General features: G+C 33.5%; 1 protein-coding gene across 1 annotated transcript; it reads right to left on the minus strand.

Annotated features, from left to right (window-relative positions):
- Positions 1-7,787: 7,787 nt before the first annotated feature.
- LOC107442435 (uncharacterized) lies at positions 7,788-14,424 on the minus strand. Its single transcript, XM_016056003.4, has 3 exons — positions 14,227-14,424; positions 11,339-11,568; positions 7,788-7,993 (listed from the first exon to the last, which is right to left on the minus strand). The coding sequence occupies exons 1-3, from the start codon at positions 14,289-14,291 to the stop codon at positions 7,887-7,889; spliced, it is 402 nt and encodes a 133-aa protein (XP_015911489.2). The 5' UTR covers positions 14,292-14,424; the 3' UTR covers positions 7,788-7,886.

Below are 14,424 nucleotides of genomic sequence, written 5' to 3' on the forward strand. Positions count from 1 at the left end.
ACTTAACAGAAAATCAAATCTAGAATTTAAACTTAAAAATAATTAACCATTACTCTACGAAAAAGACAAGAGATATTTTACGAATGAAATTTCGACCCCTTTCCAACTAAGTGCTTGAATTTTATCTGGTCCCCTGTACAGGATGACAATACAATTTTCAAACACTTTATAACCACTACAATCAGGATGACAATTTTCCGGCCGCAGCAAACCAAAAGACACAAAACTGAAATGCAGGAAATATAAAAAAAAACCTAATAATAACTTTTAAAAAGAAGTTTCTGTAGGGGTTAATCGGTGAAATGATTTCAATATTTAGTTTCTTCACTTACTCTATCAAGAACCCATTACTTTTGCGATGCTAATCTATAATAATGCACTTACAAATGAATCTTTGAAACGTGTAAAATACAACTAGAACACCAAGTGTAAAAAAAAAAAAAAAAAAAGGTTTCGTATTGCCACGTGGGGTGAAGCAAAAAAGAGTAGGGGGGGAGAATCTTTTTACGGGCAACTACAATGCTTCAGACTAGGTTTTTATAAGATTCCACTAAATGACGAAGAAGAACACAAACAAATCCTAAAAATAGTTTCAGAATGGCGCATGACTTTGACTACGAAATGACCTTTTGTCAACAAAAGGACGACGAAATGAGTTTGTTGACAAAACGACTCTGTCGATAAAATGAATGAACCCGTCGATGAAATGAACCTGTCGACGAAACGACCCTGTTGGCAAAAATTGCCCTGCCTCCTAAATCAACCAGTCGACGAAAATCTTATCTTTAGCCCTTTTTCAGTTGCCTTCCAGATAAATCGGTCTACAATGAATCCTGAATATAATGACTCTGAAGAATAATTTTGTAGTTTAGAATATAGTTTTAAAAGCTTTTCGGAAATTGACTCCACAATCTAATCCCTGGATGGGATTGCAGTTGCAAGTGTTTATTTGAAATATAGGGAATACAAATGGTTCGCTTTCCAATGAGGTGACTCGAATCCCACACCCGACCACAGTGCTGACGTAAAATATCCTTAGTGGTAGACGGATCATAGATTAGGGTCCCCTTGCCGTCAGGATAACTGTTGGCTGTTAGAGATAATTAGATTTTGACAGCTATTACGTTACTGTTTTCAGATGTTTACATCCGTGAGTGTAGCATCGTCGTTAAGTGAAAGCATCGAATAAGTGGGCGTTTTCGCCAAGTGAAGTTTAAATAGTGTTTTTGTTTACTTCAGATAGCAGAATAATGTGTATGTAAATAAGTTACTACAAATTATTATTATTTTGAAAGTGAAAGTGGGCGTCTTCGCCAAAAGTTTCTTCGAATTGTGTTTGTGTACATTTTCGACAACAGCAAAACGAAACTGCAAAGTGTTATTATTTCATCGCCATTGGATTATACCTATCATTATGTGAACAGTTACTTCATTATAATTTATTATATGCAGTGCATGTAATTCATCAACTTTATTATTTTCTTATCACGAAGTTTGTGAACAGTGTTTTCAAATTGTGTAAATAGCATCAACAGTAAACGTACTTGGAGAACAACAGGTAGATGAAAAAACTTTATTTCAATTCTACTTTATTATTTTCGTAAACAAGTGCTTTACTCATAACTCATTATGGATAACAGAAACAGTGAACCGCCCCCCTGGGCAACCGAAATGATCAATCTACTAAACCAGCAACTAACACAACAGCGAAAGGACATGGAAGACATGAAAGAAATGTTCCAAATAGAAATGAATAAACTACAGGAAACCATAGATAAACACCAAGCTGAAAATGAAAATCTGAAATCAACTAATAAACACTTATCCAAAGTTAGTAAACAAAATGCCGAAACACCCATCCAGATACCAGATAATACAGCCAAAGAAACAACATTATCTACAAGAAAAAGCAAAAAGAAGACAGCAAATAAAAACAAAAGTGAACAACAACCATCAAACAACCCAATTCAACCGCCAAAGCAGAAAAGAAATCATTCATCCAGCTCTGAAGACGAAGATATAACAAATAAAAAGAAACTTAACACTGCAAAGATCATCTCAAAAGATGGAGCCACCAAACCACTACAGCCAGAAAACATCATCCCACAGGCAAGTACCAGCAAGAACTACGGACCTGAGAGAAGCGGATACAACGACAAAAATGACGTCACCGACGAGGAAGAGATGGAAGGAGGAGCTGAATTCCAATACCAAAAGAGTGGGAGAAGAGGAATTCCGCCAATAATAATCAAAGACCCAAAACTCAACTGGATAAATCTAAAATCAACCTTACAAAGAGAAAAAATAACAGGATTCGAGGGAAAGTACACTGGAGAATCACTAAAACTACATTTTTTTGAAATAGACAACAGGCGTAAAGCAATAGACCTACTCGACCAGATGCAAGTAAAATATCACACATTTCAACTTAATACTGAAAAACCACTGAAAATAGTTATCAAAGGCGTTCCAGTAGAAATAACATCTGAACAAGTAAGATTAAACCTAGAAGAATACGGATACTATGCTAAAGAGGTCAAACAGATGAAAAGATACACAGAAGACGGACCAATCAACCTGCCACTCCATATCATAACCCTGGATAAAACCGAACAAAACAAAGCAATATATCACATGACTAGATTTATGGACTTAGTTGTAACAGTATCAAGCTACAGAGGACGGAGGGACTACACACAATGCCATAGATGCCAACAGTTTAATCACGTACAAGCCTCATGCAGACACACCCCCAAATGCCTAAAATGCGGAAAAGAGCACCTTACTTACCTATGCCAAAAGACAAGAGACACCCCAGCCACCTGCGCAAACTGTGGAGGACCTCATCCGGCCAACTATAAGCAATGCACCAAACATCCCATAAACCAATCAACCCGAAGAAATGAAAATCAACCCATGTTCTCCCCGTCCAATGTCAAATTCAGTTCATATGCAGATAAGTTGAAATCTAACAACCAAGCAATAAACACAGCAGAAATAAAAGAAGCAAAATCAATATTAGAAGAATTAAGAACCATAGTCAGATTCTTAAGAGAAGACCAGGGATTAAATATATTCAAAAAAGTACAAAGCATAGTATACCAAGAAGAAGAACAGGATGAATACTAAAATCAAAAATAAATTAATACTCAACATGATAAACTGGAATGCCAATGGAATCTTAGAAAAACAACATGAATTTAAAAACTTTATCCTTGAATACAATCCGGACATAATAATAATCACAGAAACCCATCTAAATCCAACTTTCAACTTCACAATAGCCAACTACCGAACATACAGATGCGACCGAAACTACCGAGGGGGAGGAGTTGCAATACTAGCAAAAAACAGTCTCACAACAACAACATATAACCAAACAAGTGACAGAGGATATGAGCAGATTTCAATACTTCTAAATCACCACAACCAAGACATCAAAATAACTGGCATTTATAATCCACCTCAAAACAAGCTTACAGATCAAGATATTCAACAACTTTTTCCATCAAGCAGACCAACAATAGTAGCTGGAGATTTCAATAGTAAACACACAATCTGGGGATGCAACAAAACCAATTATAATGGAACCCATCTAAGAAATCATGTTTTAAAAAATAACCTAACAGTCATTGCTCCAACCACCCCAACATATATTTCAAACTACAACAACACCTGTGATATCCTAGACTTTGCCATATCCAATATTCAAGCTCCAATAGTTGCATACACCCACAACCAGCTATCCTCTGATCACTTGCCTGTCCAATTTCTAGTCGGCCTACCCACTCAACATTTTGAAAAACCAAAACTAAAAACAAACTGGACTCAATATCAGAATATCCTCAAAGCAAACAATAATAACCCACCTGACCTAGTAGATGAGACTGCAATAGAAAACTATATTCATCAACTTCAACAAGAAATTTTAGCAGCATACGAAACAGCAACTATAGAAACCACCAAAATAGCTCACCATTATAAACTTCCGGCAGAAATTAAAATCATCATCAGAAAAAGAAATCATCTCAGAAAACAATACCAAAGAACAGCAGACCCTGAGTATCTACAAGAAATGAAAAAACTCAACAAACAGATTAAAAAGCTCAGCAAAACTCATAAAAATCAACTATGGAAAAATAAACTAGCCTCACTATGCACAACAGACAACTCAATATGGAAAATAGCTAAATCTCTCAAAACTAAACCACAAATCAATAGGCCCATCAAAGGGCCAACAAGTCTCATCTACGATATCGAAGGAAAAGCCGAAATCTTCGCCGACTCACTACAAAACCAGTTCTCTCCAAACTCAAACCCTGATACAAACCACCATAACACAATAGTGGAAGCAGTTAATAAATTTTATGAAGACCATCCAAATAACGAAACCATCCAACCAGCTGAAAACTATGAAATCATCAATATAATCCGAAAATTAAAATATAAAAAAGCACCTGGAGAGGACGGCATCAGAAATATAATGATCAAACTACTCCCCCCCAACTATATTAATGAAATCACTCATATCATCAACAGCTGCCTCATCCTAAACTACTTCCCTAGCATCTGGAAAAACGCATCAGTAATACTCATTCTCAAAGGAAACAAAAACCCAAGCTGCCCTGAGAACTATCGACCAATAAGCCTACTGAACATCATCGGAAAAATCTACGAAAAAATAATATACAATAGAATGAAACCTCTTTTAACAATATTACCAGACGAACAATATGGATTCCGTGAAAAACTCGACACAACAAAACAGCTACTTAGAATAATCGACTACATTGGCAGAGCACTCATTAACAAAGAAGCAATAGTTTTCCTCATGATAGACATCTCGAAGGCATTTGACAAAGTATGGCATACCGGAACAATCTACAAACTCATCCAATTAAACTTTCCTCCCGGCATCATTAAATTACTATCCTGCTACTTAACCAATAGAACCTTTCAAGTCAACCTACAAAATCAAAAATCAACTCAAAGAAAAATCACAGCTGGAGTCCCCCAGGGCAGCATACTGGGTCCGATACTTTACATTCTATATACACACGACTTCCCCATAAACAAAGCAGACTACAATAGTATCACAGCCTATTATGCAGACGACACAGGAATTATAATTAAATCAAGAAATCCAAATCAAGCTTTACTTAAACTACAGGATCAACTAATAGAAGTCGAAAACTGGTGCAACCACTGGAAAATCAAAGTAAATGCAGAAAAATCACAACTCCTCATAATCCAAAAAAGAAGAATCAAAATCCAACAAAATTACAAACCCAAACTCTTTAATACCCCTATTCCAATAGTCAAGAAAGCAAAATATCTCGGTTTAATCATCAATAGCAAACTCTCCTGGTCAGATCATGTTAAACAAATCACCGACAAAGCAATGGCAGCAGCATATTCCATACAACCACTCATCCAAAATTCCAACGTCTCATTAAATCTCAGAAAACTGCTCTATACAAGCATGATCCGACCTATCCTCACCTATGCCTCTCCTGCCTGGGCAACAATTCCAGATCACTTAATGAAAAAACTTAATCAAACCCAGAATAAACTCCTCAGAAAAATCACCCGTGCCCGCTGGTTTATCCGAAATAAAAATATCCACCAAGACCTCAAAATCCCTCCTCTCTCTGAATATATCAACAAATAAAACTCAGATTTTTACAAAAAAGCCGAAGAATGCACAACAGCCAATTTCAACCAGATCCTCTCATTCGAAGACTACAAAAAAGATTCTCACCTCAGACCAATAGCAGCTTTTTATACATCAGATGCCTCCTTTCATCATTACCAACAAAAATAGTAATATATCATCACAGCCTCATTGGTAGAGTATCCGCCTACCACCACACTGATCCCAGGTTCGACCCCAGCCGACATCACTTTTCCAATAAATCTCCAGAATCATCCGAAAATCAACCTGCATCGTCTTCTTCATCCAGTATCACAACAAAGCATTTCTCACTGTAAAAAATCATCAAAGTCTTTAATCCATCATCTTGATTCCTCATCAACTTCCTCAATTCTTCATCCAGATTATTCTTCATCATGTGTCCAGATTCCTCATCAACTTCCTCAATTCTTCATCCAGATTATTCTTCATCATGTGTCCAGATTCCTCATCAACTTCCTTCATCTAGATTATCCAGAATCCTGAAAACCAACAGTAGCAAGTGCTGCCACCTAGTAACTCCAGTGCAGTATATTATCTAAATAAACTCAGAACTTTCAAATAGAACTCTAATAAAAATTATATTATATTACAAAATACTACAATAGAATTTTCAAATATGTAAATAATCAATCTGTAAACTCTAAATCATCAACTGTAAATTTATATATTTTATTTTTTTGTTTTTTGTTTTTGCCACCACAATGTAGCAACATTTCAAAATGTTTTTAAACACAATGTATATATGTCACGATGTATGGGATAGGGGCCGCTGCGCGGCCCAGGTGCCCAGTTCTTTTTAAATAAAGCGAATAAAAGGATAACTGTTGGAGGTTTTCGTGATTTTCCCCTCCATGTAACGTGAATGAAGTTTAATTCCATCAAAGAGTCCTCTACGAAGGCAAATTTTCTCCTTATACTTGATCCATGAGTCTATTGGATGGGGTTCAAAATGACAAGGCTACGGCGTTGAACATGGGTGGTCGGAAAACCCTTAATTCAGTCAGCATGTTCAACGACGATTAGAAAATAAAATAAAATGTTTAGGAGTAAATTTGGATAACATTGTTTAGAGATTAAGTGCGTGTGGTACTTATTTGAAAAACAACTATTATGAACTCTGATGCAATTTTTTTTTTCTGAAAAAGTGTTCATAAGGGGTGAAAACAACACATTTAAAACTTTAAAAGAATGGATCAAAAAGATATATTTAAACTTATTTAAAAAAAAAAAATTTAAAATGCTACTCGTTTTGGTTATTTCCTCTTGAAACTTTTACTGCTGATAGGGATTATACATTACATTAGGGATTTGAAATTCTAGAAAAAAATTCTGAGTTCAATTATTAGAAAATTTAATCCCCTAATAGAAAAATAATTAAATTACTTAATAATTTAAATTTATTAAGTAATTAGAAGATTTAAATACTTAATAAATTTAAATTACTTAAAAAATTTAAGTTTTACATATTTTTTAAAATAAAACGACAACCTACTATTAGATTTATACCATCTTTAAATTATCATATTACAATTAATGATCCACGTGAAGCTTTTGGAAGAAAAGAAAAAAAATTTGTGCTTCATATGAAATTAAACTTTCAGAATTTTAGCTTATGGAAACTAAGCTTAAAGTTTTCATTAACATTAGGATTAAAGTATAGGGATTACTCGTAAAAATTGTTATTTTATAATTAATATTCCTCGCAGAGCTATAAAATTTGGCTACTATTTAGAAAATAGTATAAAAATTAATTTAACTGGAAAAAAAATTTTCTCTCGATATTTTGGTCGGTTTTTTCAGTTATGCCCCCAATAAGTTAATAAACGTTTTTATAGATTTGCATTGAAATTTTTTTTTAAAAAATAAACATTGTTTTAAAAAAGTTGGATTCTTCATATAAATTTAGTCAACTGCAATGAATAATTAAATCTTACGAAAATTAAAATTATTTCTGAGATATTAAACCAAAACTTTCTTTTACAGCTTTAGACAAGATAATAATCTTATGAAGTATTCTAGATTAAAAATAAATAAATAAAACACTATCGCTAGAATTAAAAAAATATAATAATAAAACATTCATCCCTAAATACTCTCAATTGGTTCGACTAAATTATTCATGCTCCTTTACTAAGATTTTTTTTGTATTTTAAATTTTATTTTTGATTTGAGCTTTTGTAAATGATCAACACTAGTGAAACTCTTTAAAAACTTCAACCACATAACAGGGCTTCATGCTGGAATTCTCAGCTTTGGCTCCTTGCATATTTTCGCAACATCTTGTTTTTGCCATAAGATCTGAAGAAAAAATAGCATAAATATTATTCACATTATAGAAAGAGTAAAAAGATTTACTTATCATATTGTATGCTTCTTACAGTGCGTTTTACTTAGTTTCAAATCACTCAATAAATGTTTATAAAGACAATAACAATTAGTGACTAAAGACAATAGTCTCTTTATCCGAACACGTTCGGAGGATTTTTTTAAAAATATTAAGTTTCAGAACACTTTAATTATGTTTTTATATTTATTATATGTAAAAACTAATATTAAATAAGAGAAATTAGACATTTATATTATATTTTGTTTTTAAAAGCTAAATAACAAGAAAAAAATGATGTTTTTTTCATAAAACTTGTGAAAGGATATACTTCACCAAAATTATTGTATCAAAAAAGTGTTATTATCAAAATAAAGAGCTGAATTTTGTCTAGTGATTTGACTACAATCATAAAAATATTTGAAAATTTAAATTTTTTATAGAGAATTGAAAACTTTTTATGAGATTTTTGTCAAATTTTTTACGTCGTATTTCACATTTTAGACCAATAATAAAAAACTATTAAGTATTTTTAATCAATTGTAGCACAAGCACTAGAAAACATTATACATAATACACATACAAATTTTTATTGAAATATATCAACAACTTTTTTTAATAATGAATTTTGAAAGTTACTATTTTTGCGTGAAATTACATTCTGAGAAAAAGGAATTTAAAGTATAAATTATATCATTTCTATTTTAAAAATGCTTCAATACTTCTAAAATTCTCCCGATTTGTATGTGATACCTTCCTTTTTCTCAATTTTACAAATTTTTTGTTTTTTTGGAACACTATTTTTTTTCTGACAATTTTTACATTAGTTAATGAATGGCGTTGAGACTCATACACACGCTCAAAATCAAGTTCTGTAAAAACCCTTTAAAGTTTTATTGCCACGGCTGACTCCAACTACGTCGAGTATGCTTTTCAGTTCCAGAAAACCTTTATTAAACTGAATAACAGCCAAATACACATCAAATTGTAATGTTTGCAATTCAACGAACACCTCCTTAGGGACAAATTTCCAAATAATGCCATTAAAGCTACTAATATAAATGATAAATTGAGAGGTTCATTTCTAGCAACATGAAAATAATAAATATTTAAGTCAAAGAAAGATAATTATCCCAAAATAAAGATAAATATAACTGTTTTGTCCTACTTCCGGTTTCGGAATGCTATTTCCGGTTTCATTTTTTAGTCATCGACTAATATTTTTTTAATCATAACTTTTGCTCTAATTGCCGCACAGTTAAAATTTAAACTGTTTTGAAAACTAGAATAAACGGAGATTCGTAATATAAAATTAAAAAAAATTGTCATTTTAGGCTAAAATTCACTTTTTCAACGTGTACGGATACCTTCTGCCGTTACTATGACGACTCCTCTTTTCATTTAGTTAACGAAATAATATCGTCAAGAGTCATGATTCTTGATAGGTCATCATTTGAAACTTTTCGGCTGTTTTTTAATATTTTCTGTTCCTTCGACGACCGTTCGTTTACTTAATTTATTCAGATCATATTAAAAAAGCATTCATGACGTAACAAGTAAATAATTGAATGAATGAAGCTAGAATAGAAAGAATAATGATCATGTTAATCGATAACTGATTACTGAAACTTAATAATTTTTCTCATATATACTATCTGTTTCTATTTAAAGTAGTTTTCAAAATTAAATATAGATGGCAGCACAAAGTGACGTGATTAGTAAATGATACATTTTTTTTCTTCTCTATTATATATTTTTTTTTTCTTTTCTATTCTGTGAAGTTATATTCTTTATGTGTTTTGTCTCAATGAAGTTGTGTTATTAAAACAGGCATTGTAATTTCAAAGTGATTATTTCCCCGAGAAGAGATAAGGCTATTATTAATTGCATTAAATAACTGATTGCACTGTTTAGAATCGAAGCATAGACTATGGCTTAATTAAGTCATACTCCATAATCTGGTCAATGCTGCTATTATTGGGCACATTGGATATTTTAGAAATAGACAATCGAAGTTTAGAGACATTTTTTTTTCCGAAGCAGAACGCAGCAAATCATAAATTTCTATTCCCTGAATTATTATTATTTTCAAATCGTTTGGGATTTTATTTCTGATGCCTCTGCGAAATCGCGACCGTAGAATTGTATCAATCATTTGATGGGTGTATATTTTTTGTGGCTACGATTCCATCAACAAAAAAAAACTAGTTTTTTCGGTTCCCCCGAATTCGTCTGAAAACTTGTCCTGATAGCAGTTTTGACCGACGGATTGCAGTTTCAATATAAATAAAAACAACAACAATCACGATCTTTTGATCAGCTGTACTTCCGGTTAGAGAGTATACAACTGTTTACTACATCTAATTCCGCGAGGTGATATTTTTAAACGGATAATTTTTTCCTTAATAAAAGAAAAAAAATATATAATTTCTGAGCTCAAATCTGCTGTACTTCATAAGTTATTAACGCTTCCCTGATTATCCCGAGTTAACTCGGGTATGTGCATATTGCAAATATTTATTATTCCGAGAATACTCGGGCATCAGGATTTGTCAATCCGTTTTGTTTTATCACGTTCTTATTCGGCCGAAAGCAAAACAAAAAATAATAATAATCTGCTGTGATTGGAAATTTGTCAATATTTATTTGAGAGTGTTGGACTGCAGACGTGTTTCGTACAATTGTATATAGGGGAGGCCGGGATAGCCTGGTCGGTAGGGCGCTGGGCCCAAATCCAAGAGGTCGTGAGTTCAATCCTCGCCGGCCGAAGACTCCCCGTGTAGTAAATGGTGACTGATGCACGTTAAATCTGTCGAGTCTCAAAGTCCTCCATGTTCCCACAACAAATCAATACCTCTGGGGGTACTGATCCAGGAGTTTCCTTGTCTTCTGGATTGGTTCAAAATTACAAGGCTACGGAGTTGAACGTAAGTAGTCGTAAACCCATGAAATTGGGTCGGCTGTTCAACGACGGTTATAAAATTGTATATAGGATGGTGGATGAATTTACATAGAGTAAAAAAAATGGCTTTCGAGAGCGAAAGTAATGCAGATGATGAAGGTGTGAACCTATACAGAGACTGATATTTAACTTTTTTCATTTGCCCGAGATCATGTGGGATAGTAAACTGATGAAAAATTATTTTCTACACATAAAAAAAATTAAAGTTTCAACGTAGAACTTTTGTATTTCGTTTTAGTTCCTCGTATTTATGAATGACATAAAAAAGTGGGTTGATTTTTCTTCAAAAAAAAAAAAAAAAAATTGGTAAGAGAAGCGATTCGTGCTTAATTCGAGACATATGAATGAGTTAACTAACCTTTTCCATCCTGGTCAAATTGCTTCATCCAACATTTTCTTTCTTTCTTCATTGTTTTGTCCCGCACTCTCCCCCACTGGTTTGTTCTGTCACCCTGCTTGATCACATCAGAATATCTCATAGCCGACAATCTCTTAGCTATATCTGGTCTGAATTGCATAACGGCGTGAGTAGCCCATGGATAATTAATTCCAACATAATCACTTAAGAATGGACAGTGACCAGTATATCTGGAAAGAATAAGAACCTAACTTACTGACCATGTCTCATTTGTTAAACTTGTGGGCAACCTTCCTCTAATTAAACGTACCTCAACATAGAATCGAGTGTATTTTTGTACGGGTAGACAAACTATAGTACTCCCCCACCAGAATTTTATCTGTGATAGAATTAGATGAACGGATACCACTAGTGGAATCATTGCTGTTTTGTGAGAAGCCGGGAGAGTTGTACTAAGATCACCGGCCATTTTAAATGCTGATCGTGAGCGCTGTATTAAGCTCACGATCGTGGTCGCTCCTGTGTTGCCATGAGCAGTCGAGTGTATGCAGTTCGTCGTTGTATGTGATCGAGACTGAGTAGTCACAGAGCGAGGAGGTGGATAATGTCGCAGTCACAAGTAGCAAGTCAAATGTTCATCGTGGACAATCCATCGAAGTGGGAGTTTCTGTCAAGGTAGGCGTGATCACATCACGTTCGAAGGTCACCCATGTGGAGAGAGTTGCAATCGACCCTATCAACCTTCATCTATGAAGGTTAGACCCCATAATCGAGTGAACCTGTCTTATATACCAGGGAATCGGAATCGTATTTCTGTAGTGGTAGACAAACTCTAACACATTAAGAAAAATTTGTTTTAATGAAACTTATCATCTTGTGTTTATGCATTTTTTTTATCATCAATTTCATATCAGTTCTCGCAATAGTAAAACAAAGAAGAAAAAAAAAATAGAATCGGAGGTCATATTACAATGACGAGACATGCAGCGCTTGCTTCCCAATAAGGTGATTCTCCCGACTGGCCAGTGGACACCTGAAAAGTCTCGCATTTTCTGCTAATCAAAAGATCTTTCCTCTTTGCCCTAAATGCCAACAAAACCACCTGAGCTGTTTAGGGCTGGACTGGAACGAATCTCATTCCTCTTAGCTTCGGACTTCCTAAGTGTCAACAGATTTATTGATCTGGTCTGATTCCGTCAGACCAGATGGGAATTAGTAACAACAGGATCGTATTCCGACGATGGATAATAAAAATTTGCTTCTAGCTCGCTCCGAATACAGTGCTGACGTAAAATAATATTCTTCGAGGTAAACGGATCAGGGGTTAAAATGTGAGTTATATCAAAATGTCTTCCACGAAGACTCTATGCTTGATCAAAGGGTTTCCTTGTCTTCTGGGTCGGGTTCAAAATGGCAAGGTTACAGAATTTATAATAGTAAGCCCAACAAATGAATCTGCTTTTTAACGCTAGAAATGAAATAAATTGAAAAGTAACAAGAAGTAAATTAAGCTTCAATTATTTAAAAGAAAATCCGGTACATTTCAAGTATAGGACATGTCAATCTGATCTTGAGAAATATGCCTCTAAATCTTTTATACTTTAGTACTAGTTATATCCACACCTCAAAGCATCACCTCTTTTGAATCTCTGCACCATATCTGGTCGAAATATAGTCATAACTAATAGTGGAAGAATTTCGTGGTTTTCTTCTCTACATAACGCTAATGCGTACTGATTACATCAACAACAAAAAAGTTAACGAAATGTCGTTTATCACAATGCTTGATTCAGGTGTTCCCTTGTCTTCCGGGCTAGGTTCGAAATAACATATCTACAGAGCAACATTACATATCTACAGTCGCAAACCCAAAGATGGATCCGGATATTTAATGCCATTAAAAAAATAGTTGCTATTGTCTTACTTAGGCTCAACAATATATGTATTAACAAATCAATTCGTATAAATTTAAAAATTTTATAGTTCACTAAGGCTCGAAATCTTGATTGATGTAGCAACAGAGTTTCAAATCTTGTTCAACACTAAAATAGTCTCTAATTTAATTTGGAAGATCTCTCATTACTGTTTTGAATCTCCTCACAATGAACGTATGTTCAAGCTTTTCTTGACATTTTCATTGCTGTTTGTCACAAAATTTAGGCACTCTAGCTAGTCAAAAAGTGATTGCAGGATTTGACCCACACCGATATTGCAACGTTGTTAAAAGTTCATTTATTTCATCCCAACTTGAAATATAAAAACTTTTGCACTTATTATATATAATTGTTACTGTTTTCTTTTAATTAATTTTTGAGTGAAAAAAGTTTTGTACAATAAACATGGATTACATGAGAGTTCTAGGAAATTTCCGGTTACACTATATTTCAGGGTGCCCCTTGATTCTCGCGAAGCTGAGCGATGTAAATTTATTTATGGGAACGTCTATAGTTTTTTTTTTTTTGGAAACCCAATTGTGATTCTGATTTGTTTAGGTTTTTGTGTTATTTTTGAATGTTCAGCGGTTTATGTAATTTCAGAGGTAAATCAGTTCTACGTTGGATGACGTCTTTTTTTTTTTCTGTGCTTACTGCATTAATTTTTATTTCGATTCAAAATGCATTTTATTGGGTTTATTAATTTTGCTTATATTGTGTTCATTGCAATTTTGAAAAAATTGGAAAGTTTTTACTCATGTTTTATAGAAAATTTCCAATGTTTTATTGAAATTTCATAAATAAATCATATCAAAACATATTTAATAAATAAACATGTTTTGGCCTTCATTCCTGTCCGAACAGAAATGGTGCCAAACAAAAAATCGCCAATAGGACACCCTCAAATATCAGTAATTTCTGTAACAAAACATCAACTATATAAGTTGTACTTACCCAGGTATAAAATGCGGTTCAGGAACAGGTCTGTCATAGCGGGCATTTTTTTGTAAGTGAGTCATCTTATTTGATTAATATAAATTCTGAATAAAACTAATTAATTTTAAAGCTATCTGAATGCCTGAAAAATTTTATTTAAATTTATCTAAAATTTCATTTAAATTTATTTATCTGGAATTTTTTTTTTCTCCTCAC

This window comes from Parasteatoda tepidariorum, chromosome 1 (genome assembly GCF_982258835.1).
Source record: "Parasteatoda tepidariorum strain Cologne lab strain chromosome 1, Ptep-v5.0, whole genome shotgun sequence".
In the NCBI taxonomy this organism is placed as follows: domain Eukaryota; kingdom Metazoa; phylum Arthropoda; class Arachnida; order Araneae; family Theridiidae; genus Parasteatoda; species Parasteatoda tepidariorum.